Source organism: Anopheles marshallii, chromosome 2 (genome assembly GCF_943734725.1).
Source record: "Anopheles marshallii chromosome 2, idAnoMarsDA_429_01, whole genome shotgun sequence".
NCBI classification, from domain to species: domain Eukaryota; kingdom Metazoa; phylum Arthropoda; class Insecta; order Diptera; family Culicidae; genus Anopheles; species Anopheles marshallii.
The window spans coordinates 80,296,936-80,324,786 of record NC_071326.1 but is presented as its reverse complement, the minus strand read 5'-3'; the positions used below and the strand labels follow the sequence as shown (position 1 = coordinate 80,324,786).

General features: G+C 41.1%; 1 protein-coding gene across 1 annotated transcript in view; it reads left to right on the top strand.

Moving 5' to 3' along the window:
• LOC128718661 (transcription factor SOX-1) overlaps positions 1 to 27,851 on the top strand; it is a 121,275-nt gene that overhangs the window by 77,201 nt on the left and 16,223 nt on the right. Inside the window, exons 2-3 of the mRNA XM_053812281.1 lie at positions 16,027 to 16,389; positions 16,530 to 16,678. Of these exons, the coding sequence (XP_053668256.1) occupies positions 16,027 to 16,389; positions 16,530 to 16,678 (512 nt within the window). The remainder of the gene's footprint in view (positions 1 to 16,026; positions 16,390 to 16,529; positions 16,679 to 27,851) is intronic.

Genomic DNA, 27,851 nt, shown 5'->3' with positions numbered 1-27,851 from the left:
TGGCCCTCGTAAACAGATTTTCAACTTTCCAGTTACAGGTTTAAATCCAGTAAACAAACGTTTGATATTCGCAGGTTATTTAATGACTTTAAAAGGGAAAGAAGAAAAGAAGCTCAAATTTAAATCAAATCCTAATCCACATCAAGAATTCCTGTCGATTCGGTAAGAGATCCAAAGAGAAAGAAATTTCTGACTGGAAAACCACCGCCAGACGACCCAATGCAAATAGCCGTCGGCAAATTCGGCTTCGTTAGTTGCCTGTACATCGCACGCACATCGGAACCGGATGCAGCGCACAGTATTAAGAGAGTAACCGAAAAAAACACACACACACACACACCCTCCAGAATTCCAGAGTGCAGTGTTCCGTTCGCCAAGGGGCTTTTGGAAGCAAATTATTTAATCGGATCCATATGTTTTTGATGCGAGCAGGAGTGCCTTACCAGAACAAAACCAGCCAAGGAAGGGTCCCATCGAAAAATAAAAGAAGGAACCAAACAACACACCGGGAAGAATTAGGGAAGTGAGCGTAATAAATATGTTAAACATTTGAGTCGTATTAGCAAATGCGTGCCCGCTTGTGTGTGTGTGTTGTTGTATGGGGAGAGACATACCTCTATAAATTGTTCACACTAGCACAGTATCGCCCTCAAGAGACCTCACCCATTTACCGTCGGTTCGGTTTCAAAGGCCGTTTTACAACCGAACGGAACTTGCGTGCAAAGTGAAGCTCCGAAGGGATTAACCATCGTGGGAGAGGGTGGTGGCCATCCTGACCAGCACGGTAACGAATAGGTATGGTATTTTTTGTTTGTCGATGGGCAAGTGGGCCAACGGTCGAGCACGTGTCGGAGCACTATTATAACCGTCGGAGCACCATCATCTTCTCCAAAAGTTGGTCAAAAACGTGCCCAAGAATTGGGGTCGCAAGATGGCGAAACGGGGATTGTGCAAGGCGACAAACAGTATTATTCAATTAGAACATTCGTCTAATTCAGGCTTTTTATCGTTCGCCAACGAAATGACCCAAACAAAAACCCTTTTTTCGAGGGGTTTTTGTGTGTTTTTTTGCGCAATGAAAGTGAAACTTATTCAATCTGCGGTCACCGCGTCCTTGCCTAATGGTGTAACCTCGCCAAAGCGCACTTCTGGAACAAAGCATCGCAATATGCTTCCGGTTGGAAGTGAGGAAGAACCCTTATTCCGTTTACGGGTTGATTGTTACATTAATAAATGTAATGAAATGGCGGGCCACAATGGACGAATTCATTCAAACGACGATTGCCATGGTAACGTAGCAGTCGGTGAAGGAAAGTTTTGGCACAATTATGTCAAACGCTTCAGTTCACCACTCGGTTTTGTAAGGGTTGATACATTTTTGAATATTCTATAGTTTAAATCAGGTACAGACAGTCCCCGAGAAACACTATTATTTTTTTGCACACTTGTATTTTTGCGCTTATTGTATCCAGGAGTAAAATCGTTTATACTTCAATGTTGTAGAGTCGACATGCTTCTCTGTTCTTTATTCTGCTTCTGCTGGGCAGAATTTGAGGCTAATTTTTGTAAGAAATCACTAACAAAATTTGGAAAAATGAGGTAAAACGCATTAGCATTTTCAAACAAAAAAATATTCCTTAACTTTGTGCTATAAACTCACTCGGCTGTCAATTAAAGAAAACGAATTCCTTCGATTCCTCGTACAAGAGGAATTGTGTAACCAACACTTTTAAATTTAAAAATTGTTCAAAAGATGATTATAGTTTTTTTGTTAGATCTAAATTAACTCAATTAGATCTAAATTACGAGTGTTTTGTTAGCTTTCTTGTACACATCTTTTGTACTAAAACGACAGGCTTTCCCCGAGATTTGAGAGTTTCAAGTTTTTGGCATCAAATTTGTTTTTTATATCATTAAAATTTATTTCAACAGTAATGTTGCATTCCCTTTTATTTCTAATCGTCCTTTATTTCTTTCTATTTTCGTTTGTTGTCAATAGTTTAGTTTAGTTAGTTAAAATAGTCAGGTTTAGTTAGCTAAATAGTTTTATTTAGCTGCAATTGAAATAAATTATTTCCATAAATAGAAGAAGAGATTCTATATTACAAGTTTGTTACCTTTAACTCATTCGAACATGAACACATATATGAATTGCCAGGTTATGAAATTTTATACGCAAAAATAGCGGTTAACTTTTAGGTATTTAATTAAAAATGCATTTATCCAACTAGAGTGTGCCGCTAGTCGCAATCGAGCCGCAAAAATGAGCAACAAAAACGTCAAAAGTATGCAAATTAAAGTACATGAAAGTGTTTTAAATTGCGATAAAGTGATACCGCTCGGGATAATATATTATACCCTTGGGAAGAAATGGGTAAGTGTTAAATGGAGCTTAAAAAAACATTGTTTGATTGTTTCAATCCTTCTTTACTGGATTAAGCAACTGGACCGCACTCACGAATAGACTTTACATTAAAGTCACATAAATGCTGAAAAACCTCTCGCCTTTCCTTACATTGCTGTAAAGTCACACATTTAACGCGCAATAGTGTAACATTCTTCATATTTAGAAAAACCGATTTGTAACTCAAAGCAAACACTGCACACCAAATAACACTTCAAAACGTGGCCCTTTCAGTGGTGATTCTATATCGTCATTAAATAACGTTAAAAATTACAAAACCGCCCAAAATAGCGACAAAAAACAGCAAAGATCCAGCTAACAAAAGATGTCAACGCTGGATCTGGTTAGGGGAGTGTGGCGGAAAGTGCATAGAAACGTGGTGCACAGCTATCGCCCTCGGGTTGCTTTCATAACGCTTCAATGAAACGATAAACTCGCAAATGAATGTGCACTCGAAAACATCATTAAATAAAACTCCCAGCGCTCCGTCACTCCGGCGTTCGTTCGTTCGTTGGGCGCCACCAGCAGCAGTGGCTCTTTTCTTGGGTGACATTGAGGCATTTTTCGTAACATTTCGTCCTGCTTGCCAATTGAAATGGAAGGTTTACTTGTACATCCCGATCTGAGACCATCCTTCCAAGTGGCCACCTCGGAGCGGCTCGGTGCTCGGTGGGAAAATGGGTGGAAAAACCGACGGAAAACGACGCTTATGATACCATAATTCTCCAATTATCGTTCCACCCACCCCGGTTGTGCGTTTGCTGCTAGTGATGAATGTAATAATATTTCGTCTTTTCTTCTATTTTCCCTCGCTCTGTGTGCGTTTTTTCCCCCCAAGATCCCCCATCATCGCATTTTCCCCCAAAACACCAGTGGCACAAATACTGGCAAAAGAGGGAGCTGGTGTCTAAGGGCAGATTGGCATGCCAGGCGGTGGGGCAGGTCTGCTATGAGGGAGGACACAGCCACGGAAACATTCTATTTAATGCTACTCGTCGGGATATTTCTTTTTTTTCGTTTGCGGCACGGATGTCACCAGGGCAGGGGCGAACGAGGCGAAGCACCGATTGTGGTGAAGGTTTGTTTGTGTTTGCTGAAAAGATTATGTCGCATTGAGTGGAGCATTATGACGCATTATTATTTGAGGGTGGCAACCGGGCAACCTGGCCCGACGATCGACCCGATACCCGGGACGTCGACGTCGAGAAGTTACTAATTAAAGCTATAAATTGTACGTGAAAAGATGCTTTTCCATTTTCTTTTTCTGCGGCCAGCAAATGGTGGCCACTGCATTTTCTCTGCTGTTACTTCTTTTAGTGCTCTCTTTTGTCGTGTTCTAACGGTGTGTGGTTGTGTGTGGCATAAGTTTTTCTATCGGGTGGATAAAAGAGTGACTTATTCCAATCACACATGAAAAGGTGATAAATCATGAACTTAGATAATGGCCGGATACTCAATGGCGAACCATTACGAGCTTGGCAAGTAATTTTTGTAAGTAATTGACAAAGGTTAAGTGTTTGTTTGTTAAGTATCGTTTGAGGTTTGTACCCAACCGGGCATGGAGAATGGTAGGTACATGTACGAAATATGAATTAGTTGAGCATAACTGGCCCTCTTCACGTATGGTTGGGGTAGTTTTATTCAATAATCGAGTTGTTGTTAACAACGCTTTATAATTCATACCGTTTTTACTTAATATACTTATTTCGTGTACGGAGATACACAGCACCTCTTATATGCGAATTCGGCGCTGTGCGGTTTATTAAATTTGACAGTTAAGTTATTGTATAGTATAAATTTAAGCATAATTTTGGTGTAACAATAAAGTTGTTTGTATTTTATTTGAAAAAGTCTCAATCCAGGCAAGGAGGTCCACTTTATAAATTTCGAGTATAAACGATACCGTACCCGTATACGACATGACGCAGGAATTCGAGGTACACTGATCACTTGTGGATTATAGTGGACTGCTTTGATAGTGTATCTTGAGGACTGCCTTAAATTGATGCTATAAATAGTACTATAAAAATCAGTTTATTGAAGTGATATAATTTGTAGCAATTTAACAACGTGTTGATAAGAATGCGAAATTTTCATTACAAAATGTTAATATAAATTTTAAAGTATGTGAAAAAATACAACAAATCTTGCTAATTTATAGCCCAGCTTTATTTAATTTTACCCTTAAAAATATGGAACGGGTAACTTAAAGATACATGAGTTAACTTAAATTTAGTTAACTCAAAATGTTGTACTATCTACTCAGTTTGCGACGCCATGGAAATGTGATTCACATCCTCATAAATACTTGCTGTACCTTCACTGACCGTTTGGGTTTAAGTTATCTTCAATCAACAACAAAATCAAGTATAAAAAGTGTATAAACATAAAATCCAGTACTATAAACCAATGTTTTAGTAACACTTTTAGTGCGGTTCATCTCATAATAGTGCGTTCTCAACACCTCTAGATGAAATGAGAGTTAAATAAATCGCAATTTAACGAGGAAAGGAAGAAGAAAAACCACCCAAAACAACAAATATTGTCGAGAGCTGCTACACAATTCACCCAACAGTATCGCATGTTTGCGTGTCTCGAATAGGTAGAAATAAAAGCCAAAAAAGTGATGAACAAAACGAATCATTCAATTCAGCCACCAATGCCGCCCTGTCTGGGATTCGAACACACACAGACACACACACAGACACGGTGCGACATAATAATAGTCAACAACCCATTCAGCATTCCCGGGACAGCGCATGTAACTAGCAGGCAGCCTTGGTAGCTCGCATTGCACAACTCCGGTCCTGGCGATGTCAGGGAAACGGAACCGAACAGGCATCACAACCTCGATGGTAAGGTGGATTTTTCCTCCCCTCCGCCCAACTGTCCCACAGCCCAGGCATTGGCTTTTCATTAGGATTCAGTTCATTATTTCATTTCAATTTTCCAATGGAACACAAAACAACAGCCATCCCGTCGAAAGCCCGGCGCACACGGGCGACAACAATGGCGACAAAGGGGCACAAAAAAAAAACCGATCCACCGCACACGGGGCACAAACCTCGGCACAACCTGTCAACCTGTGTGACAAGGAACGGGCGTAAGGGGGAAAAGGCGAGCGGGTGGCGGGTTTCGAAACAATCCCATCCTCATTATTCCCTGTTCCGATGTATTGACGCAGGATTTAATGAAAATGGATGAATTGTCGAAGCAATACGGTGCCGGTGTCCCGATGGGATTGGGGTTATGTTTTGTAGGATTGCTGGCTTCGGGTTGGAGAATTCCACATTGTTCTTGGTATAGTAAGTGCTGGAATATTCTAGGCCACCACTTGTTGTATTAGACTTAGAGGAGAGCAGCAGAGTGATGGAACTATTGAAGCTTAAGGTCACATTACATTAAGACAATATAGGACAATTTAAATGCATTATGCCTTCAACTAGATCTCGGTTTGGTGATGATGGAATATAGTAGATGCTACTTTCATTTTGACATATATGAAACGTCAAAACTATTGCTTTATGCGTGGTGAGATTAGCAAATTTTTCGATGGTTTTGATGATTTGATTATAACATCACACATTTATACCCCTATCAATTGGTTAACAACTATTTTAGTGTCAAATAATAATTGTAATTTAATTGTAATTTAAAGGAGCTGTTTGTAAGCGTTAAAACCAACAAAATGGCAGCTAGTAGCCTATGCCGGCTAGAAGACGATAGATAGTCCAGTGGCATATCTGCAAGGAGTTGAACATTCATCGCCTTTGCTGAAATTATTAAGATTATGAGATGTTGTTTGATCATTCAATCATTTACTTTACTATTTGCTACTAGATATCATCTATGACTTAAAAATTATATTTTCTGAATGATTTAATTATCTCATTATTTGTTCTTTGATGTTACACATGTATAACAGTAAGGATTCTAGAGTCATAAGACTTAAGAGATTTTTAAAATTGGTCAAGTAAAGTGGAACAGAGACCCTTTATGTCATAATTCCATCGCTACTTCCTCAACTAGGCCAAATATGCCGTATGGATGCATTGTAATTCGGGTGGGATCAGTTCGGCATCGCCTACTATGAGCTCTTGTAGCAGAGTAACCCTGCCGCTCGAGAACGATGATAGTAATATAAAACATTGAGGAAATGCCACACCAAACTCTGCAGTCTTCAGTAATTTTGGTAATATGGTTAGAATAATCAGCAGAGCTAATCAAAAAGGATAACATGCTTCTAATAAGTCCTCGAATAAAGTGCTTCCAAGAAGGTAGACTTGTCCAAAGACCATTACTTAGTTCTGTCCCTACAAGTTTTCTTTACTTTTAAGCTATATCAGGGGTGACGTACTTCAATGGTATCGAATAGTTAAGTAAGATCACAATCCGTCTAAATATCTCGATCTAATCGATACATGATCATGTCTCTTATGATGCTTGTTACCCTGTTTAAACAGGATAGTTTGCGGGGACCTCGCAATAAAAATTCGGAGTTCTATTCAACGATAGTCGAACGGTGGAAGAATGCGCTCTATGACCCATTGCTGATCGGAGATCCTATTTTTTTGCTAATGCGACTATTCAACAAATCATACGTACAGGCAATGGTGTGACGCGGCGTTGCGATACCAACGATCAATCGGGCAGCGGATCGGTCGAATTCTCGCATCCCGTGCCGCACTGCAATCAAACAAATAACAAGATAGACCAGCAAAGGGATCAAACCCGAGCAAGTACAATGGACACACCGAAAGAAAGCCACACGTAACATTGCCACACGGTCCCCTCGTGCAGTTAGGGCGACAACAAACAGATTCGCGTGATCGTACGCTGCGGTCACATTTCCATCCCTCGCCCGGTTTTCGCTCGCCTAAATATAACCTTAATTGACACATTACTCACCAGCCGACAAAGACGGGCAGGGGGCACCGTCTAACACAGCAACAGGAGAAAAAAAGGAAAATAAGCAACAAAAAGAGCTCCAACTCCGACGCGGCTGTCGGTCAACTTTGATGATTTTATCATCAATAAGCCTGCCACGTACAATGACAAGCTCGATCAGTGTCAGCGTGCAGCGTGCGCTAGTCCACTGTGGGTGTAATGGCCACCTTTCGCGTCGCTGGGGTGATCGGACGCGGTGGAACCGAACCAACGGGTGGCATGGTTATATGGTGCCAAGGTGTGTAAAGGGAGCGATGGGAAGACGGGAAGGCATGGAAAGCGTTGTACAAATGTCTAATCTCCACTAACAACGTGCCCGGACTTGTTTGAATCCTTCTCGCCGTGTGCTTGCTGCAGCCGCTGGCCGCATGCGAAGGCAGCAAAAGGTGTTATGATTGATGCAATAAAGGTTTCACCCTTTGCCCGCCTCCGTACCCGGGGCCACCTTTAACAACCTTGTCCAATTCGGCTCGATTCGATCTGTCAGTTTTTCTCCATTCATCGTGCCTATCGGCATCAGTCCGTGTCCTTCGGTTGCGCGGGGTTTGATAAGTGCTTGGAATAATGGGGATGATCAAGATCACCAACCATAACGATATGGATCTTTAAGGAGCTTTTGATAAATTTCGAAAAGCAAGTTACACAATCGAGTTAGAAGACGCTTGTAAAGTTTTGTTTATACGTTACAGCATTATTACTCCAACAACATTTCATCCCGTTACCGCTTTTCCATCTTTTGCTACATTCATTGCATTCTTTCCATCGCGCTATGCTTATTTAGAGGCTGTGTTTCTTTTTTTATTATTCTCATGCTTTCCTCCCACCCCTTCTCCTCTTTACCACCCCCGGGGAGGGACCTTACCCTTTACCCCTGCAGCCGCCCACCGGGCCCGCTCATTTGTGTGGATGAGTTTTGTTTTTGTTATTGCTGTATGAATATCAGCATTCTTTTGAATCTTGCGACCATTTCTCGCTCTTTTATAAATGATTAGGAGCGCTGAATGGGGCCATACAAAGCAAAGCCAGCGACTCCTTGATTTCTGTTTTCACGCTCTGTTGTTTGTCAGAAAAGCAGGGGATGGGGGATGGGACTGATGGTGGTGAAATAGCAACGGCATGGCTTACTGTTGCTGGTTTTGTAAGGGAAAGGAAAAGACTTACGATCGTGCCGTTACGGGCGATTTCAACGCAATTGCATGCAAAACAAAAGCAGATTGTTGGCAGGTTCTTAATATATGAATAATTACATTGAAAAGAATTAAATTAATGGTACGCCATTTTCATTCATCTTTTTGTTAAATCAGTTTCAAAAATATTTCAGATAGATTTGTATTTTTACGTGAAAATAATTAAAGTATTTTTACTTACTTATACTGCAAACATGATTTATTGTACTTCTCTTCATGGTTGGAGCAAAACAAAATCCAAACAATAAATGAGATGGATAATGCGATGAAACAAACTGCTTTTTTTTTTTGCTCGACATGGTTCCATGAGATCCGTTTCAAACTAACTTCGGGGTTGGTCCAGTTGAACAAAACGGAAAACAAACACTTTCGTTAGCGGTTCCGACCCCCGACCCCCCGATACCAACCCTTTTTAATCATTTACACGCTGATCCTGACATTTCAACAGCAACAGCAAAGAAACAAGAAAAAATAACAGTGAAGGTAAACTAAAACCGAGACATGAAAAACAAAACCTTACAGCACGGATATGTTTAGTTACCTCATCGCCGCGCGAACGTTGTCCGTAAGTACGCCCTGGTACAAAACGGTTATAACGCTCTTTTTTTTCAACTTCTTTCTTTCTTACGGTGAACAAAAGAAAATGGGGACGAGATGTGTATTGAGGATGGATGTACATTAATCATTTTTACACTCGGCATTTCAACGATCATTTAAAGCACACGTACGCGGGTTTTGCTTTTTGTTTTTTTTTGTTTGGGATGGAATTTCGTGATCACGGTGTTAAGGTGGGTGAGTTGGATCGGTCTGATCTAGACATGTTGGCAACACCAGTTTTAAAGTTTTCTTTATGGAACACATTTCAATATTATTATCTGCAACACAAAAACAGCAACAAAAATATTTTTTTTTACGTTTATTGTGCAAGAGTGCAGCAAGGGTGAATTAAAAACAAAATTAATAAACATTGTAATTAAACGCTCAATAATGAGCAAATTTCTATATAAAGTACAGTTGCATATTTTTCTAAAAAACCAAACAATTGTTATGATTTGAAATTTAATTTCATCAAAATAATTTCATTACATTGTTTTAAAGTTTCTTTAAGGAATTTATAAATTTATTTTTTATTAAGGTTTCTTACTTGTTGCTCATTGAACTCTTTTAAAGTTATCCCATTCATCAACTAAAATTTTCAAAACCTTAACACACTGTGCAACAACTTTTTGTGCTTGAAATATAAAAAAAGGAAAATCATACTTCTTTACATACTGCTAGCAATATGGCCATACCATCCCATCCTATAACTTCAATCACAAACCAGCCGCCACATTCCATCATTTGCGCGTTCGGGAATGGCGCGAGATGGTGTGAAAATTAATTATGATAAAATTAATTAATTTTTTAAACGTCTTTCTCACCTCCCCCTCCCCTTCATCCGCTTAAATGGGCACTCGTGTAACCGTGTCCACCGGCACAATCACCACCACCACCGCTCGCTGTATCGGCTCGTTGCAAATTTATTTGCCATTTGCATCATTAGCGCGCCCCGCAGGTTGAAGTGCGAATAATGGGGCAAATAATTAACGATCATTTGCGGGATCGGCCCTCAACAAGTTGTGAGTGAGCGCGTCAAGTTGTTTTCTCTGTACTTCGGAGTGAGTTTTTTATGCCTCTTGTTGCTTTGTTTTGCAAAACCCCACCACACGAAACACGGGTGGAGAGTTCTCCATCTCGGGTTGCATTGCGTTTCGGCTGGTGGCGACGTCGTACACCGATGGTGGAAAGTAAAGGGCTGATTTTAATTAATCAGAACTTCAACTTTCTTCACTGTCACCGAAGGATACCGTAGGAGGTGTGTTAAAATGCAGGGGAGCTCAAGAACGGGGGTTACCTTTTTTTGATGAGGGTATCAAAATAAAGAACCTCCTTACTCGAAGCATATCTATTTGGATGTGCAAAGCTTCTTAAATGAAAGTATTCAAAAAGCAATTCTTTCACACAATTTCAAAAAGAGGATACAGTTGGGAGTTGACCTCTGTTAATGGTTAGACTTGTGTTATTAATTGTTTACTTTATGGAGTTGTTTCTTTCCATTGAACTTTGGTTGATTATACCCCAGAAGTAAGTGATGTTGCGATCCGTTTACGCATTTTTTTTCATAATAGATGAGGCTCGAATGTCGAACTATTTCACAGTTCTTCTTTGACATTTTATACATTTTTGTGATTACCTCTTGATATAGTCAGACAGCATAGTTTGTACGGAACTTCGTGAAAGTGATGTTTAGACGATTTCCATTCCAAGAACACAGAACAGAAATTTAGAATTTCTGAGCATCTATCATCACCAGGGCATAGCAAATATGTTCTCTAACTTCGACCTTCGTAGCTGGTACTTTGAATGAAGAGGTTTCTGCAACTTTAAATGTACTCTGTCAGAATCAACACTAACTTTTCAACATCAATTCAACATCCTTCGAGATCAATTCTCTTTTAGCAATTGCAAATCAATAATGCCTTAGAGATCACTACAGATCATCACTGAGCTCCCTGAAGGCAGACTCCTTAAAGTGTTTTGGACATCACAAATTACTCGATTCAAGCTTAGGAGTTATGTCTACTAACGATTAAATAGTACAGTGCGAGTACAACTTTGTAACGCAGATTCTTGAGGCAGCTTGGAGATTGCATCTAGACAATTGATGAGAATCATTGCCATGGACTGGAGATGTTACCTTACCATTTTCTTCCAGGATCTTCCTTAACTTCGATGTCCATTGGATAGCATTTGTAATTTTCTTTTCCACGAATCGGAACTCTTGGGACAACATCTTGTAGATGATATTCAATTCTAGTTGCTCTACTGTGGTTTATGGTCGCGTTTTGTACAGAGGATAGAAGATAAACAAGGTACCAAAAGTACGCTCAATTTATTCGGTATCCTCTAGCTAGTTCAGTAATAATTAGGCGAAAGTCATTTCCAAATGACTGCCAAAGTGCCATTCAAGAATTCGTCACACTACAGTCACTGGTTGCTGACCACATTGGCATTCCAAGTCTGGCGTTTAATTTGCGGGTTATTTAAATGTTTAACATAATCATATAAAGTTCTCTGCTATTCCAGAAGCAGATTCCATCCGCCATAAGTAGAAAGTTATACGCACCTTGAATGAAATAAGCACGTGCTGCTTATATTGCTCGTCGAAAGATGATCACCAAAAAGGAAGGCCTCTTCTTTCAACAACAAAAAAAAGCTATCTCCATCCACAACCGGCAGCTGTAGCCGGCACCGCTTACCATCTAATCATCGCCGGGCGTGAACCATCAGCCCCGTAAGACAATAAGCGCAATGTGTTAGAAAAGCCATTCGCTTTTCTTCTCGCACTGGGGGAGGCAAAAATTAGCATACAGCCAGGGGTTGAAGATGGCTGCTGCTGACGATGCCAGTGTTCTTTCGGTACGTTTCGGGCCGGCAATCACGAGCATCACCATGCTGATGATGATGATGGTTCCAGCTCGTTCGAAACAAATCTTATGAATTTATAATCAGCCAATGATAAATTTTAGTATTTAATTTTATTGCACCCATCGTGGTGAGGAATGTTTTATTTTTAGTGACAGACACGCCAGGCACGCCGCCGCTTCCGTTGATCGGGGCACACACACACACGAGAATGCCCCTCGCCGGGTTGATGAAGAATAGCGCGATCACCGCATGATCATCAGGGTGTTGCTGCTGTTGCCGTTGGTTTCACGCGTGAACGTGGCAAAGTTCACGCGGGAGCCTGATTAAACCCGGCACGGTACGATGCCGGTTCGGCTTTGAGTTTTTGGGCGTTACGTGCTGTTTACGTGCCGGGTTCGGATGCTGGGCTTTCATTAATATTCAAATTTAAATTGCTACTTTCCGGCATCATTGTTTCGAGTGTGCTACTCCCGCAGGTTTGGTGGGACAGGAGGATTAAGAACATTCTTCAGCACAGTGGAAGACCATGCTGGAGGAATCGAAAGTTAATACAAAACTTTAGTAACGAAGATGGGAAGGTTTCGATTGTAAATGCAGTATTGAAACTACTTAAACCCTTGTTTCGATAGCGTCCAATAGGCTAAACAATAGCAGTTGACGAAATGTTCCAAATATTTGACTCGTTCCGTTTGTGCTTCAATCGGATTTTGTAATTGAAGGTGTGAAAGGAAACCACTTCCCATTAAGGAAACAATCGTCCGAATGCTGTTCGGTTGCGTTGTTTGAAAGCTGAACAATGTACCAAAAAAGAAAAAAAAAACCGAACAACCTCTCGGCATGCCGTAGATGGGAAAGCACCATAATAAACCGAATCAAAATCTTCCATAAATAATAATTAAGTTTTTATTAATGATGGCGATTGGAACTTGTTTCGACCAACGTCGCCGGGTGGGATTGGTGTCGGAGATGTCGGGTACCGATTCTAACCGAACCGGTGAGCTTATATGAAGAGGATACGTAGCGTTAAGCACGACCCATCAACAGCGTCTTGTTTTCGCGCTTAATATTGTGCATAATTTCGAAGAATGTTTAATCCTCCGGCTTATGCGGTGTGGTTAGTGTCTGTGTGCTTTGTCTCTTGTACGTCTTCTTTTCTCTCGTACCCGCAAGCCATTATTACACAATAAATTACGAGCTTTTTAACACAACGTATATTACAATCAAGCCTTTCTAAGGCTTTAATAATCATTTTCCCATTACTTGTGGGAAGTGTCTCATTCTGCTGCCTATAGAATTGTTTTTCAAAAAGTAATCTTCCCAAACAACGATCCCAATTGGAATACACTCGTCACAAGGGCTCTTTAAACTCGTTTCTGTACCGTGTCGGAATCGGGGGAAGAATGTCGGTTAAAAACCCGAGATGCTCCCAACAATGAGGAACCGGACGTGAATGCCTTCCAAAGTCTGCCTCCCTCTCGCCCCCCCATTGAGAAGTGGTGCTTAAATCTGTCACTCAGGAATTCGTTTGATCGGACTATCGGAATTGCTTGCTGGCCTCCGATGATGTTTCTTCTTTTGCCGGGCGGCGAACATGTGGGAGACTTGTGGAATGTGCGTTTGTCTGCATTCCAGCACCCTTGCTGGGCGGGCAGATTGTTTTTCGGCGTTCCCGAGTATCGCGACAAGCGCTTCGCTTGGCGGTCGGTTGGGCGTTACGGTCAGACATTGTGGCGTCAATCGTTGTTTGGAGGTTTGTGTTGTGAGCAATGTAGGAAGTTTTATTACTTCAAGACACTTAAATTTAGACAAAAAAGTGCCCCTACTTTAGCTTCAAAACTTACATATTTAATGAAAAGTAATAAAAAATACACTAAAAATAGAGCTTAATTTTCCATTCTCTTTCGACTTTCTAGCAAAAATAACACGTTATATGATGCTAGATAGCTACTGCTTCGTCACTAAGCAGAATTCGCACCTCACCGGTATCACCGGTAGCAAAACCGAAACAGGGCAAATGACCGCGACCGTCCATCTTGGCCTCAGGCACAACCACACACACACACACACACACACACACATACATCCATTGGCCAACTACTCGGCGGGGTGTCCCACCGTTTTATAGCTACTTGAATTTTATTTTCATCTACATATACCACAAGGCGGTTGTTGGCGGTTTGATTGGATGTTAAAGTTAATCATGATTCCAATTCCATCTTCGTCCCGAAGCGGGGTGGGGGCGGGGGATTTACCGCCCTGTGCGTGCAAGATGACGCTGATAAACAAGCATATCACTTTACAAAGCGCGAGGTCCGGCGGAAGATCAAGAAAGCATCAAGATATTCACCATAAATTGGATATTTTTACACGGCTTGGCAGGACAGCGCTGCGTACCGTGGCGGTCCACTGCCGTTTGTCGTTTCATTTCCAGCTGGATATAAAAGAGAGAAAAAAAACAGAATAGGACAAGTAATCGGGAGTGTTTGAGTTTTTAATCGTTTAGCAAAGATCATCATGTCACGTGAGGTGTACCGCTTGTACGAATGAATGGTGTCTTTTCAGAATTCTTGAGGATTTTTTTTCCTTTATTCCTAAATTTATTTATTGTTTTGCCTGAGCGATTTAAATATTATAATCGGTTAAATGTTTTCGTGTTTACTTTACTACGATTTTTTTATGAACGATAATAACTCTCAACTCTAACAACATTGGAGTACTCTTGAAGAGTAGCTCTTTTCCTGCATTCCAATTGACAGAAAACTTGACAAAACGATCCTCTGTTCATACACCTCTTAATACTTTATGTTCAACCTCTCTACATAAGACCAGAATGTACTGTTGTTGTGACCAGAATCACTTCATTAAGTCTATCCAATCCAGTCTTCATTAAGTCATTCCAACGAAATAACAAAATTACTCTTCATAAGAACAACCGCATTCATGAAGATTCAATCAGTCCTAAGTAGAATATATTATTAGTTGCCAGAGATCTGCTTCTATTATAAGAGAGCTTCTACATATAAGAGAGAGAGAGAGAGAATGTTGGGAAATTGGTGTTCAGCACATGATGACGTGAGGGAAATCTACCATCAAAACCCATTTGAGATTTGTGGTTCAGACACATTCAAGAAAACTATTCAACAGGTCTTTGAAAAATCCATGGTAAGATCCATCGAACAGGTCCATGGCAACGATTGTATAACGCACTTACGGAAATATACTTCATTACTATCTGGAGTTTTTGTGGAATTTAGACAAAGTGCATTCTTGTTAGACTTCACCTAGAGCAAATTGACGAAAACCATGTCAACCGCCACCGTCCGTTCACTAAAAACCTCAGTAATGTACAATACGCCAAAAAAAAAGTATGTGAATCTCGTAGTACATCCAAAGAGCCTCAAAAGCTTCGCGCTGAAGCTCTTGGCTAGGAAGTATATGGGATGCCTCTACTCCAACCGCTGGTCGGGTATTTGCGATCCTCCCAGATGTCGGTGCGGGTTCTATCGACCTCAACGACGATTCATTTACTGAGGTCTCTGCCTAGGTATAAGCAGCCGTGAAGGTGCAGGGTTTTGAAGGATCTACCTTGAAGGTCGCACCTATACAGCTTTATCTTTCCAAGGTTCCTGGGGTTGTATTTTAATTATCAGACATCATTAAACACAAGTACTCCTGGTGTCTAAATGGTATTACTGTTTGGACAACTGTATTGGATTATCGTTATTATTACTGTACGACAAACATGTGACATCCTTCTTTAATTCTTTTCAACAAATCTTTGTACCAAACTGTACAAAGCGCTTTTTAAAAATATATTATACTGCAGAATTAATACAATCCATTTGCAGCAAATACATCTTATCAATCAGCGGCGAATGTCATCTAGCAAATGAACCATTGCAACGCACTACTACACTGTTTAACGCGTGATAACATTTATGCTAAATTTAACCTCAACCATTATTGCTACTGACAGGCGTTCGGCTAACAAATCGACAACACTGTACCGTACCATTGCAGAGCACAAACGGCACCGTACCGTGAAGACGCGCTGATTGCTTCGGTTCCCAAGGACACACAGCCGGACCGCAGCGGTACCTATCGCATCAATCCTTCCCCATCATCGCTCGACCGGATCCAGCGGATCTACGGCAAAATGATGGATCGAATACCGTCGCTATCGATACCGGGATTATCGCTTTCGCATTCGCTATCCATACCGACATCGCAGGCCCTCTCGAATCAATCATCGCACGCACTGAACTCGCTCGGACTACATACGCAAAATTTGCATGCCTCATCCGTGAACGCGCTGCACAACTCACAAACGACCAACCTGCACCAGAACGTTGGCGGTCTGCTGAACGGTGCGGCCGGCAATGGGTAAGTATTGGAGGTACCGGGGGGGAAAGGGGTATGGCAGGCTGGTCCTACCGTCCTACCACCGCGGCATTTATCGCTTTATAACGGACCAATCCCTTCCTTCGCTTCTACTGATTGCCGACCGCAATGTCCCTCCACAGCCTGCTCGGTCAGGCGATGTTGAAGAAACCGGCCGAGGAGCACATAAAGCGACCGATGAACGCGTTCATGGTGTGGTCACGGTTACAGCGAAGGAAAATTGCTCAGGACAACCCGAAAATGCACAACTCGGAAATCTCCAAACGGCTCGGTAAGGAACAAATTTGTTAATATTAGTCTTTGTATTTAAAAATGGAAATTAAGTGATCAAATAATATTGTTTTGAATTAAATAGTAAAGTATTTTATTTGTGAAAAAGATTTTAAAAATTACCGGGGATAGTTGTAAAAGATCTCAAAACTGGGCGAGATTAGTAGTATGAATGGTATTAAAATTAAAATGTGGAGAATCGTAGCAATCCACCACTTTTTTTTGGTGGTTGCTTAAATTATGAAAAGTCCTTTTCAACATGAACTTCAACCGATCAAAGCAACCATAACCTTTATAGTGCAAAACAAACTGTAGCACGCGTTGGTGCCTTACAATGTTACCGTTTTGCCCCATCTGTAAGCATCTGTTGGTTGAGGGTGTTATCGCGGCAAGCTGTGGTCATATGTACCATGAAACCTGCATTAACAGTTTTAAGAACAATCCCATCCCGCCATGCACGAACTTGGGTAGCAGAGAGTTACCGAAGTGCAGCGAACGATGGAACCCGTCCAACGTAAGCGTGGAAGGTGGATTACGGCGCATCTACCTAAACTACGATGCAATGCAATGCCAGAAGAGAAAGGAACTGTGTCAATTAACGGATGAAATCGCACAGGTGCAAAAGGAGCTACGTATGATGCAGCATCTGATAGTGGATGGAAAATGCACCAAGTGTGGTCATGCGAACAAGCATCGCCGGTCAAAAAAGAGAGGTACGAAGCGAAATGTTGATGGTACGGAGAAATAATCCTTGAATATCGTTTGAGCTAGTTACAAAAAAAAAAATGGATAAAATTGCAAATAACACTTAAAAATTGGTGGTGTTGCGTCCAGAAACGATGTCCTTTACGTGTTTGATGAAATAAAGAAAAACTGAAATTTTTTTCAATAACATGAATGTATTATCTCGATATTATCCGTTCGTAAAAAAGGTCCGGCGCCCGCACTTTTATAACTTTCATCTCAATATCAACTTTCAAACAATACAATCAGGCATTATTTACGCTTGAAAAATATAGCGTCGCTTTAGTTTTTGCTTGCATGATATCATATTTTTAATTGAATTTTACAAAGAAAATACTACCAAAAAAGCTTTTTGTGCTTTTGGGTACTGCCGGTACAGTTTCCATCTACCAATACATAGCCAAGGATATCTAGCTGTCAAAATTTAAATCCAAATGTCAACGTAAACATTGCCTATTACGAGACCTCATTACTCAATAGACCTTGAGCTGGAGTTAAATTTTTCAAGCACAACATTGATCAGCGGCACCGATCGCAGCAGCCACTGCTCATCAGACACACAAGGAGAAGAAAAGTGCTAGGAACATGTTCCCTTGTTGCAAATTGTGTGAAGGACTCTTGGCACACACGGCCTGGTTAAGCCCTTGTGGGTATCTGTTTCACCTAGAATGTCTGCAGTGTTTTCACGAAAACTTCAATAGTTCCTGTGCGTGTAGCGTCGGCTTCCAGAGCGAACATGGTTGTGAGACGGACGGGCAAGAGGAAAACTACAAACGGGTATATCTTCCACTTGTAACAATGGAAGAGGAAGGAGAAAACTATCAGCTCCTGCAGGAGATGTTTGAAGAGGTATTGGAGCTGGAGAGAGTATGGCGAAAGAACATTTTCCTGCCCAAATTCATCGAATATCTGCACGGATTAGCCGACGGCAGCATGGACGAAGAGGGAACATTTTAGTGTACCGAGACGAATGTTGTGTGGAGCGAAAGGGTGTTCTATTTCGTATAATAATGGAAGCAAAAACTGTAAGGCTGCATCGCCCTATCACTGGAGCGGGGTTAGCGCAAGTTTCAAATAAAGCTTGGATGGTTTAGTGAGTAGATAATTTTGTGTAATGTTGTCTCCATTCTAGTACACTAATTTGATGTTAATTCGCCTGGAAAACGTTGTCTCCTTTGTGAGAAGCAAGGATTTTCACTCTCCTTTGGATATCACGGCATCTTAAAGAATCCAGAATACGATTGTTACATTGTTGATCTCTGTCAACAGAGAGCTCTGGCAAGTTTTAAATGATTTTCATATAAGTCCGATCATCTCCATAAACTACCCGGTAGTACCCGGGAGTTATACACAGAGGAATAAGTTATAGATAAAAGAAATGTTTTGCGTTTGACCCACGGCTAACGAATAGTTGATTAATTTCTAGATTTTTTTGATTGAGTCTTCCGTCTGAAGAGGTAATATCTCTTCAAGGTCACTAGTCAGTCCTTAATGAAACAATTTCTCTTCGTTTATTTTCAATTTTTCTATAATACTTGCGATCTAACGCAGGTGCTATAAATTATCGTGAGTTGGCACTGAAGCGGAATCATTCAAAATACAGGTAGCTTGGATGCTAGAAAAGAGGAGCAATTGACAGATGTTGTTGGGAGTTTTTATTGATTTTTGTATTTGTTTCGCAAGGTTATACACGGTTCTAGGTCGTCCAACCTAGAACTAGTGCTTGGACTGTAGAGAGACTTTCAAATCGTGATCGTTTCATAGTTGTGTAGTATAGTTTAGGGTATTTCTTATAATTCATCTATCTAGTGTGAGAACAAATTGGCTCAAACGGGTATACTCTTGAGTAAGAATAGGCTCCTCATATAAAGGAATTCTCATCTTCCATTTTTGCACTGTCCGTGAGGATGTTCTGCTGGTGATGCTAGAGCTTTTATAGACAAGAAAGGTAAGAACTTCTAAAACTTGTTGGAATAAAATATTCCTCACATAAAACACACCACTCCGTGTCTATTACTGCAATAGCATTAAAGTCTTTATGAATTCTTAATCAACGTCGAAGTTCTGGATGTTTGGAATGCGTTTGATGTCCCTGGTAGCTAAAGAGTTATAATACGAAGCTCTTTATCCACTAGAATTGCACTATTGCTAACTTCCATCAGGATGTGATTGCCGGTGTCAGTCCACAAATGACAGCTTCTTTGCCCGTTCCCATCTTCTGGCACAAGGGAGTCCTGCGGACTTACAGCACACAGTGAAGGGAACTTTCTCGGCGGCAATGATGCGGCTCAATGGTGTGTCACAAAAACGCACACTGGTGCCTTGTTGCCGCTAATGCCGTTGTATGCGGCCAATCGTGGAAGGTGCTTCAGCAAAGCGAAGTGCGAGAAGTGGTGCGGTTCACAAACAATCATCGTTGCTTTGCCGGAGTTTACTATTACTTCCGAGTGCACAGTACAGCGGCAGTGTTTGCGATACCATCTTCGACTGTCCCGAGAATGGCCACTCAATTATCGATTATGGCTTCATTTAACCAATTTTGTACAGCTTCACGTACCAGACGGGTGTGTATGTGTGTGTGCGAGGAAACATTTCTTTATTTTTCGCACAAAGAACCACGTTTTCCTATCACAAAAGCAGGATGACCAGTGGGTAATGGCGCTGCGATGGTGTAGTTTATGAACTGGTGAACAATGAAATGTCCCATACCCCGAAAAAAAAAATACCCCACCGGGTGAGGCTGCTGCTACTGACGCCCGCGTTACGATGAAAAGGGTATCCGTAGTACCAAACAATCCCATTTTTAGCGAAGGCAACCAGCAAAAGGGCGCGGCGATGGTCGCTGTTTCCGCTTTACAAAACCGCTCTTATCCGATCTAATGTCACATGTCGCATGTGTTGTGCGTCAGTAATTCCTTTCTGGTGTTCACCTCCTGTTCGATACGTTCGGTGGTAGGAAAAGGTGACCGAGGGAGCCCCCTGGTGCCGGGCCTTGCCAAGGTGACTGAGACACTGGATTGATTGAAATCTTATCGAAATATCCAAACAAGTGCAGACTCGTGCGTAGGGTTGGGGTAGTACTGCGTTAACGCAAATGTAAGTAGCGTGTTCCTGGGGGCGCGTAGTGGTAGAGTTTTCCGGAATTTCGGTCGATACGGTTGATTCTCCTTTCACTTTTATACCGCCACAAAAACTCGATGGCGTACGGCAGAAGCACATTTGAATGGGCAAACAAAAAAAAAATGGAGCGAAAAGTTACAGCAAGCAATTCCCTGTTGCGAGGATGTTGATGTGTAGCTGTTTTTTTTTCATTTCCTTCTTGCCCGTCTAACATACAAAGTCCCAAATGGTAGCCCCAAACTCGAGTAACAATTTATTTCCATTCACATTGAATATTTGTTCTGATGTTCAATTTATGCTCTCCGTGTGTGTTTATGTTGCTTCGTGAAAGAACCGTATAGGTATGCAAATAAACTGCCGAAAGATTTATGTTTGCTAAACACAGTGGACTAAAAATGGAAAGGAATGTCAGTGAAAAAGTGTCAATAGAAGGTATTCTCGTTTTTATAAACTTTCTTTTTACTCTGATGGGGTTTTTTTTTGTTGTCGCGAGCATTGTATTAAGAAGAATGGTGAATATTATTTTACTGCTGAGCCCTCTTAATCGTAACAAGTCTGATTTGAAACTGTACACAAAACACACTTTTTGATTAGGAAATATGTAATATGTAATACGATTGTTGTTTTTATAAGTTTGAACATATCGTTAACTTGCTGAACCAATCAAGTCTAAATCACAACGATAACGATGATGAAAATTTAAAATGTATTCTTACGCATGTTTCTTTAAACTCTGCAAATTTGAAATTTTTAAATGACTTTTTCTTTAGTTGGAGGACAGGCGATGAGCAACTCGAAGCTGATGGTTATAATAAACATGAAATAGGAAATGTAATACAACCGTTGAAATTCCATTATTAAACTCTATTGAAAATCAATAAAATATTGCAACTAATAAAATGTTCTGTTTATAATTATAAATACCACAACATCACGAGCTTTTCAAGATCGAAATTTTGGATCAGTCTTTACTTGTAAGAATTTTAAATAATAAATAACAAACTTTTTTATCGTAAATGCATATGCAACAACATGTATGTTCAGATTTTGGACTAATTTTGTCAATTAGTACTTCAGAAAGATTTAATTTTTAGAATATTATTAAAACATAAAAATTAGTAAAATATTCAACATTAAGAAGATAAGTACATTTCAAGTATATTTAACGTTTTAAAATTTTGTTTTCAAACAGTTTAGGAGGTTACAAGAAGCTTAATCTTGAATCACAAACTAGTTCGCATAATTAAATCATCATTTTAGTTTCGAGTCAATAGTTTGAGTTATAAAATAAAATAAAAATCTACCAGTTACACATAAATAAAAGAATGACTTTATAATTAGAATGAACAAAGAACAACTTGTGAAGAAACATTATATTAAATTCAAATTTTAACCTTCAGGAAGATGTTGAAGACCCTGTTGGCACTCCTGTTGGAACAATACTAAAAGATTTATGTATAAAAAAGTTAAAGACAGTCGGTTAAGGACTGCTTAAGCTGCGCATGTGGTAGCTTCGGTTGAGTAATTATTATTTTTTCGCACTCATCATTAACACATTAATCGTCTGGTTGTGTTGGTGGTAACGAAGCGGATATCCTGTTGCATTTAGCACAAGCAGACTTAAAAACATTTACATCCTGCTAGAAAAAATAAAACCCCACTCAAGCCGAAAACCGAACATTTTACATAAATTGCTCGCATTCATTGCTCGAAAGCACTTAGCATTTTATGAGTGATTTGAAATGTTTCCACCAACCAACGAACCACTGTTTTAACGGCTAAATCCCTTTTTCCCGTGTCCATTCCATTAGTTGACATGAGTTTGACTTCAATTTAGAAAATTGCACACACTTCGCTCGAACGGCTTCGAAATATCCGCTACAGCTCCGGGAGGAGGACGAACCCGAACGGCACAGAGATCCGCTACCCAAGCTACGTCACAACCGGAAGGAGTGACAGCGGCACGTGACATTACGCCGCAAATGTCATGTTCGCGATGTTCGCATCTCGCGCTTGACACGTAAAAGCGGCCTCCGCCGGTGATTCCCTTCGGTTGCGCTGCAGTTGACGCTTGCTGCGAAGGTCAATTTACAAATTTAAAATCCTTAACCCTTACCCGGCGCGCGACGTGTCCTTGCACTCTCGGGCTCTCGCGCGTTTCTTTTATCCAGCGCTTAGTTTAGCGCTTGTTGCTTCGCACAGATTTGACAACCGAAGGCAGCGATTGCATGCGGTGGCGTTTTGTTTTGCAGCCCTACACTGAGACGGGTGAGCATCCCTTTTGTGTGTGTGTGTGTGCGTCTACGTTTGGTGAATTCAATTTATATTATCATTCAATTAAAACCGATTTCGATTAAATGATGTGTTGAGAAGAGGGTTAATCTGAGTCACGTGCCGGTAGCCGTCGGTAGCGCGCGGACGTTGTCGCTCACAGATAGGGCTTTACGCTGGGGCCCTGTCTCGTGGTACGCTGCTGGAGAAAGCAAAACAAAAAAAAAACATCCTCCCGAAGGAGGAACACACCGCAGCCGTAGTGGAAATATGATAATTTGGATTAGTTGGGTTTGAATTTATTATCTCGTCTCGAGGGTTCGCTGCCTGACGGATGTTTCGATGCGCTTCGACGGGTCTCGTTGACGGGGCAACACTGTTTGGCAACATGTCACGGGCAGCATCGGAAATCGGTGTTTGATGACGTGGCAAAACGTAACAGAGCGCACAATATGACGCCGTTCGTTCATGGGAACGTGGCGCCTGTTGGCGGTGTTTGCCGAGTACGGTTCCGATGGCTATCGATTGTTTCGGTGCGGTGCGCGTTCGATTTTGCAGTGGGCTCGGGTAAACAATGTATGCACACAAGTTTAGCGTTCCATAGTTTTGTGTGTGTGTGTGTGTTAAATATCTTAGCCACAGCAGATCTTCCAACAGAAAAATGGGGTTTTTGTGTGGTTAAATAAAAGTAATTCCTGAACATCTTTGAGGGAGATTCAAACGGATGTACAAGCGAAGTCTTTCATTTCTAAAGTTTATATTTTTAATAGTTATCCTATTTTTTAAAAATGTAAATCAAGTGTTTTTGGCCTCGAAATTCTGCAAAAAAAAAATCCTAATATTGTTTTAATCCTTGAAAGAAGAAGAGAAGATACCAAGAAGGTTAATTTAAATTGAAAATTCTGTTCGTTAACCATCTGCACCTTGACGGCAACAACTTGAACCTCTGCAGTTGGAGGCTTGGTCATTTAAATTACAACGTAAACTACAATATCAAGTTGAGAAAATTTTAGGTGCGCTCGGTAGCTGTAATGGTTCCACACGACTGGATCGGTACAAAATCCCCTTCGGACCAAAACCTCGTACGCTGGAACGACTAACCAGCCACGGGTGAATAAGGTAGAAGCAGGTCTTTAATGGCAGAATAGCTAGACCTCTGAAGTTGTAGAGCCACTAAAGAACAAGAACAACAACAACAACAAGAAAAAGAACAAGAAGAATAACAAGAAGAAGAAAAGAAATTTGAGTTATGATCTGAATATATCTAAACCATGTAATTATATGAACTACATCAAATTGTAGAGAATTAGGAATCCTATCATTTCTGAGTATTTCGAAACATTAATTAGCTTCCGAAGAATCCCCACCATTTCTGAGGACAAAAGCCAAAGAATTAAGAAACCCTCCATTTCTGAGGTCCTTTAATGTGTGTTAGATTCATTCCTCAGCATTAAAGGAAGATCTTTGAGATTTTTGTCAAGAACGTCAAATAATACGGAAATGAATATAAAAGAAATGAATTTTAATGTCATACAGTAGACTCCCATCAGGGGCGATTCTTCCAGAGTTTTCAAATTCATGGGGTAAACATTTTTAAATATTTATATAGAAAATGTTTAAGTTAATGAAGCATCTTGCCCACGTTCTTGTGGGGTCTTGATCAAAGTGAATTTGATTTTTATCAAGCTTTCTCGATTAGATTAGTTAAATAGAATCAGGAATAGAATTGATTTTTAAACTCGAAAAGCTAGCTAACTCTGTCAAAATTCTCCACCTTGCTCCACATTCACTAATGCGTAGACCGTATTCACATATTTGGGAAGCTTTCTACATGTCAGTCGGAAAAGCTTTAAACATAAACGATTTCTGTTGCCAAAAGCTTCATAAAGTGCGTATGGTTCTAGATCCAAACTGGTTGATTCTAGTTTAACTTGCACAACGTCCAGAAATGCTAAAAAAACCCTTAAAAATGAAGGATTGAGTCTTTTGGTTGATAATCTTTATCTCTTAAAGTGCTGAGACCTAGTTAAAACAGCTGAGATAATTAAATTTTACCAATCGTATTCCTGATATTGCATTATTTAGAATTGCCAGATGAATAATGTTATTCTAAAATAGTTATCTGCAGTAGAAGAAATTTTCAGTAGAACAATATCTTTTCAACTCTTAATGCAAAAACCCCGCTGGAAAGCATTGCTCGCGAGAAAACGACATCCTTTCGGTTATGGGCGCAGTGGTTTTACAAATGGCAACAAACAGAATGCAGAATGATGCATTCCATTGTTCCGAATTTTAAAACATTATTCAAGGCACCATTGTGCACGGAGCGCACCACGTTGTGTTGATTGTGACGTCGCCATTGTACGTTGCTCTGCACGGGCGGGGCCGTATTACGCAATGCCCTTCGGTTTGCATCGGGTTTCCTGGCTGCGGAATGGCAGAAGCCGGAAATGAAGAGCAACGGAGCGGAATTGGGCGTCCTGCCAGGCTGCCCCACATTCAGCAGCATGCTACTACGCGCTGTGATGGCTCCATGCCGACAAGGCAGCTGGACAACTGGGGGAGGGGGGGGGGGGGGGGGGGGCGGGGTGCGATGTGAGTACTCACAAATAGTGGCTGCAGTGCGCGCTACTGCACTGGAGCCGAATGAGGCTAGAGCACGGATGGGGTCCATTGCAAAATGGCATTGTTTCCAACCGAGCGGAAGTGAATTTTCAGCTCGGGAAAACTTCCACTACGATGCGCACCGATGGGTATGGTGTGTTGGGAAGTAGTGAAAAGATCCACTTCACACACCCAGAGCCGAGTGTACGCGCAGAGACAGCAGCAAAATAGTGGCACGCAAACGGTTCTAGCTCGAACATTGTGTTGATTTCGGAGTTTTCGGTGGCGGATGTGGGATGGCATAGAAACATGTGTTGCCATCATTGTGTGCCGCATTGTGGCCGGAATGTGGGGAGAGTAAGTTTCGTCCCGTTTTTCCTTCAAGATCGAAGGACCATTGTGCTCGCAAAGTAATGTAAGCGACGTTTCTTCACCTGTTTGTTGCTGGAAAATGTTGCGTTGCTCGGTGAATGTTGTAGTGCGCCAAGCATAGCGTACGCTTTTCCGGTGGATTTTCCCTTCAAGAACGGGGAAGGAGAGAGAGACAATGGAAGAGATATGAAAGGAAGGGAGAACTACCGAAGACAATACCCTGACGGAGGAAATTAGAGGAAGTGTACAAGGATATCCGAGATTATTTCTTCATCCGGTTGTGACGGGACTGGCAAGAAGATTTCACTTTGTTTCCACCGGTGCAACAGGGAAACCGTACACCGTCTGTATTGAAACTCCCATTTCATGCCCGAACCAGGTGGAAGGAATGCGCCGGTTCGAGGGTTTTCAGCCCCCAGTGGATGGTGAAGAAACGGGACGCCATATCCATGAATGTGATTGAAAAGTGCTCCTTTCAGGTGGAAATTCGCCATTGTTGGGCACTCGTGCAAATCTCGCTTACGGTATTCTAGTGTACACGCTACCGTTTGCCAAACGCGAGAGAGAGAGAGAGAGGACGAGTGCTCTTGGCGAGATGGATACATCGCTCAAGGACTCTCGTTCCATCACCCCGAAAAAGGATGATGCCACCCGTCAACGCGGCGCACGAACTGTAACACAAAGCCGTCGTACTCTGCTTGTGCATTAATAAATCGAAAGCAAATCACATGCAGCAACGCTGGGAGCAACCCAACCAACGACAAAACACCGACGGATAACACCGACACGTCGACGGGGTTGATTGTATTAATTAATTGAGATCATGCCTAGCTCGCATACGGACCTGATTACGGACCGACCGCACATCACGTAACAATGGCAAAATGCCGCACGCAACTGACAGCAGCATCGGAATCGGGGGAATAGTAATGTCACTCACTACAAATCTAACCCCCCCTACCCCTCAGCGATCGATGAGCACGTTTCGATGGACACATTGTTGTGTGTGGCAGGTGCTAAATTCTGGTAACATTACACAAATTGGAAAGTGCACTCCAAACTAACAAACCACCAGCGCAAACAAACAGTGCTGGCCATATTTCCTGCGCGTGCTCGGTGGTTTGTTTTTGATTGGAATTATTAAGCAGCGAACCAAATGATGGGAAAGTTAGGGCTGGCGAGAGACGTGCAGGCATGTCAGGTTGTGCGTATTGTTTTAGAGTTGATGAAACAAAATATGAGTAGGGTCTCCATCTACTTATATTGCATATACACGATTAGTACACTCGTTTACGGGTGTTTTTAACATAATTATAATTGACTCTGCTATAAAAAGAGGGAATTAATCATATCACCTACGATAAAATGTTATAAAACGAGTGTCATAACTTCATACTAATTATGAGCATTTCATCCTCACTTCGCATAACATTTGGGCACAAAGAGAATGAATTTGCAACGAATCTCAAGTACACTGGAAATTGGCTAAGTTTTATATAATATTAAAACCTTGTCGCTTCTAGTGCTTATAATCGTTAAAGTAGATGGACCAGATGGAAAGCACTACCTTCATACCGGCTAGAAGTCCATCCACACGTATACCTTTGTCATTCCTTAAGATTCACCTGATACAATTTTAGCAACAGAGCCTTAACTCGTGCAACAACTGAAATTCTGGAGTTTAGTACAGATTTTGGAGTCGCCAATGAGTGGTGGAGTTACATCTCAATTGGGTGATCTGGTCGACTTTAAACTTCACAAGGTTAAGCCAGTTCTACACAGAAAAATCTGAATCGGGGTTCTTCTAATATTTGATGATTTGTTGCCACATCTGCTTGGTATTATTAGAATCTTTTTTTTAAACAATCAATGGACGGAATCATACTCTAAGCCAGTTTTTTTTGTATGCGTTTTGACGTTTCCAGGCTTGGAAATGGCAAGCCAAGGTAAGTTAATAATCAGACTTATATATTATTTCAAATGAATTGAAATTAAAATTATATTTCTAAATTTCTAATCGATTTTTCTCAAATTATAATCCCACAAAATTGAGCCCATGTGTC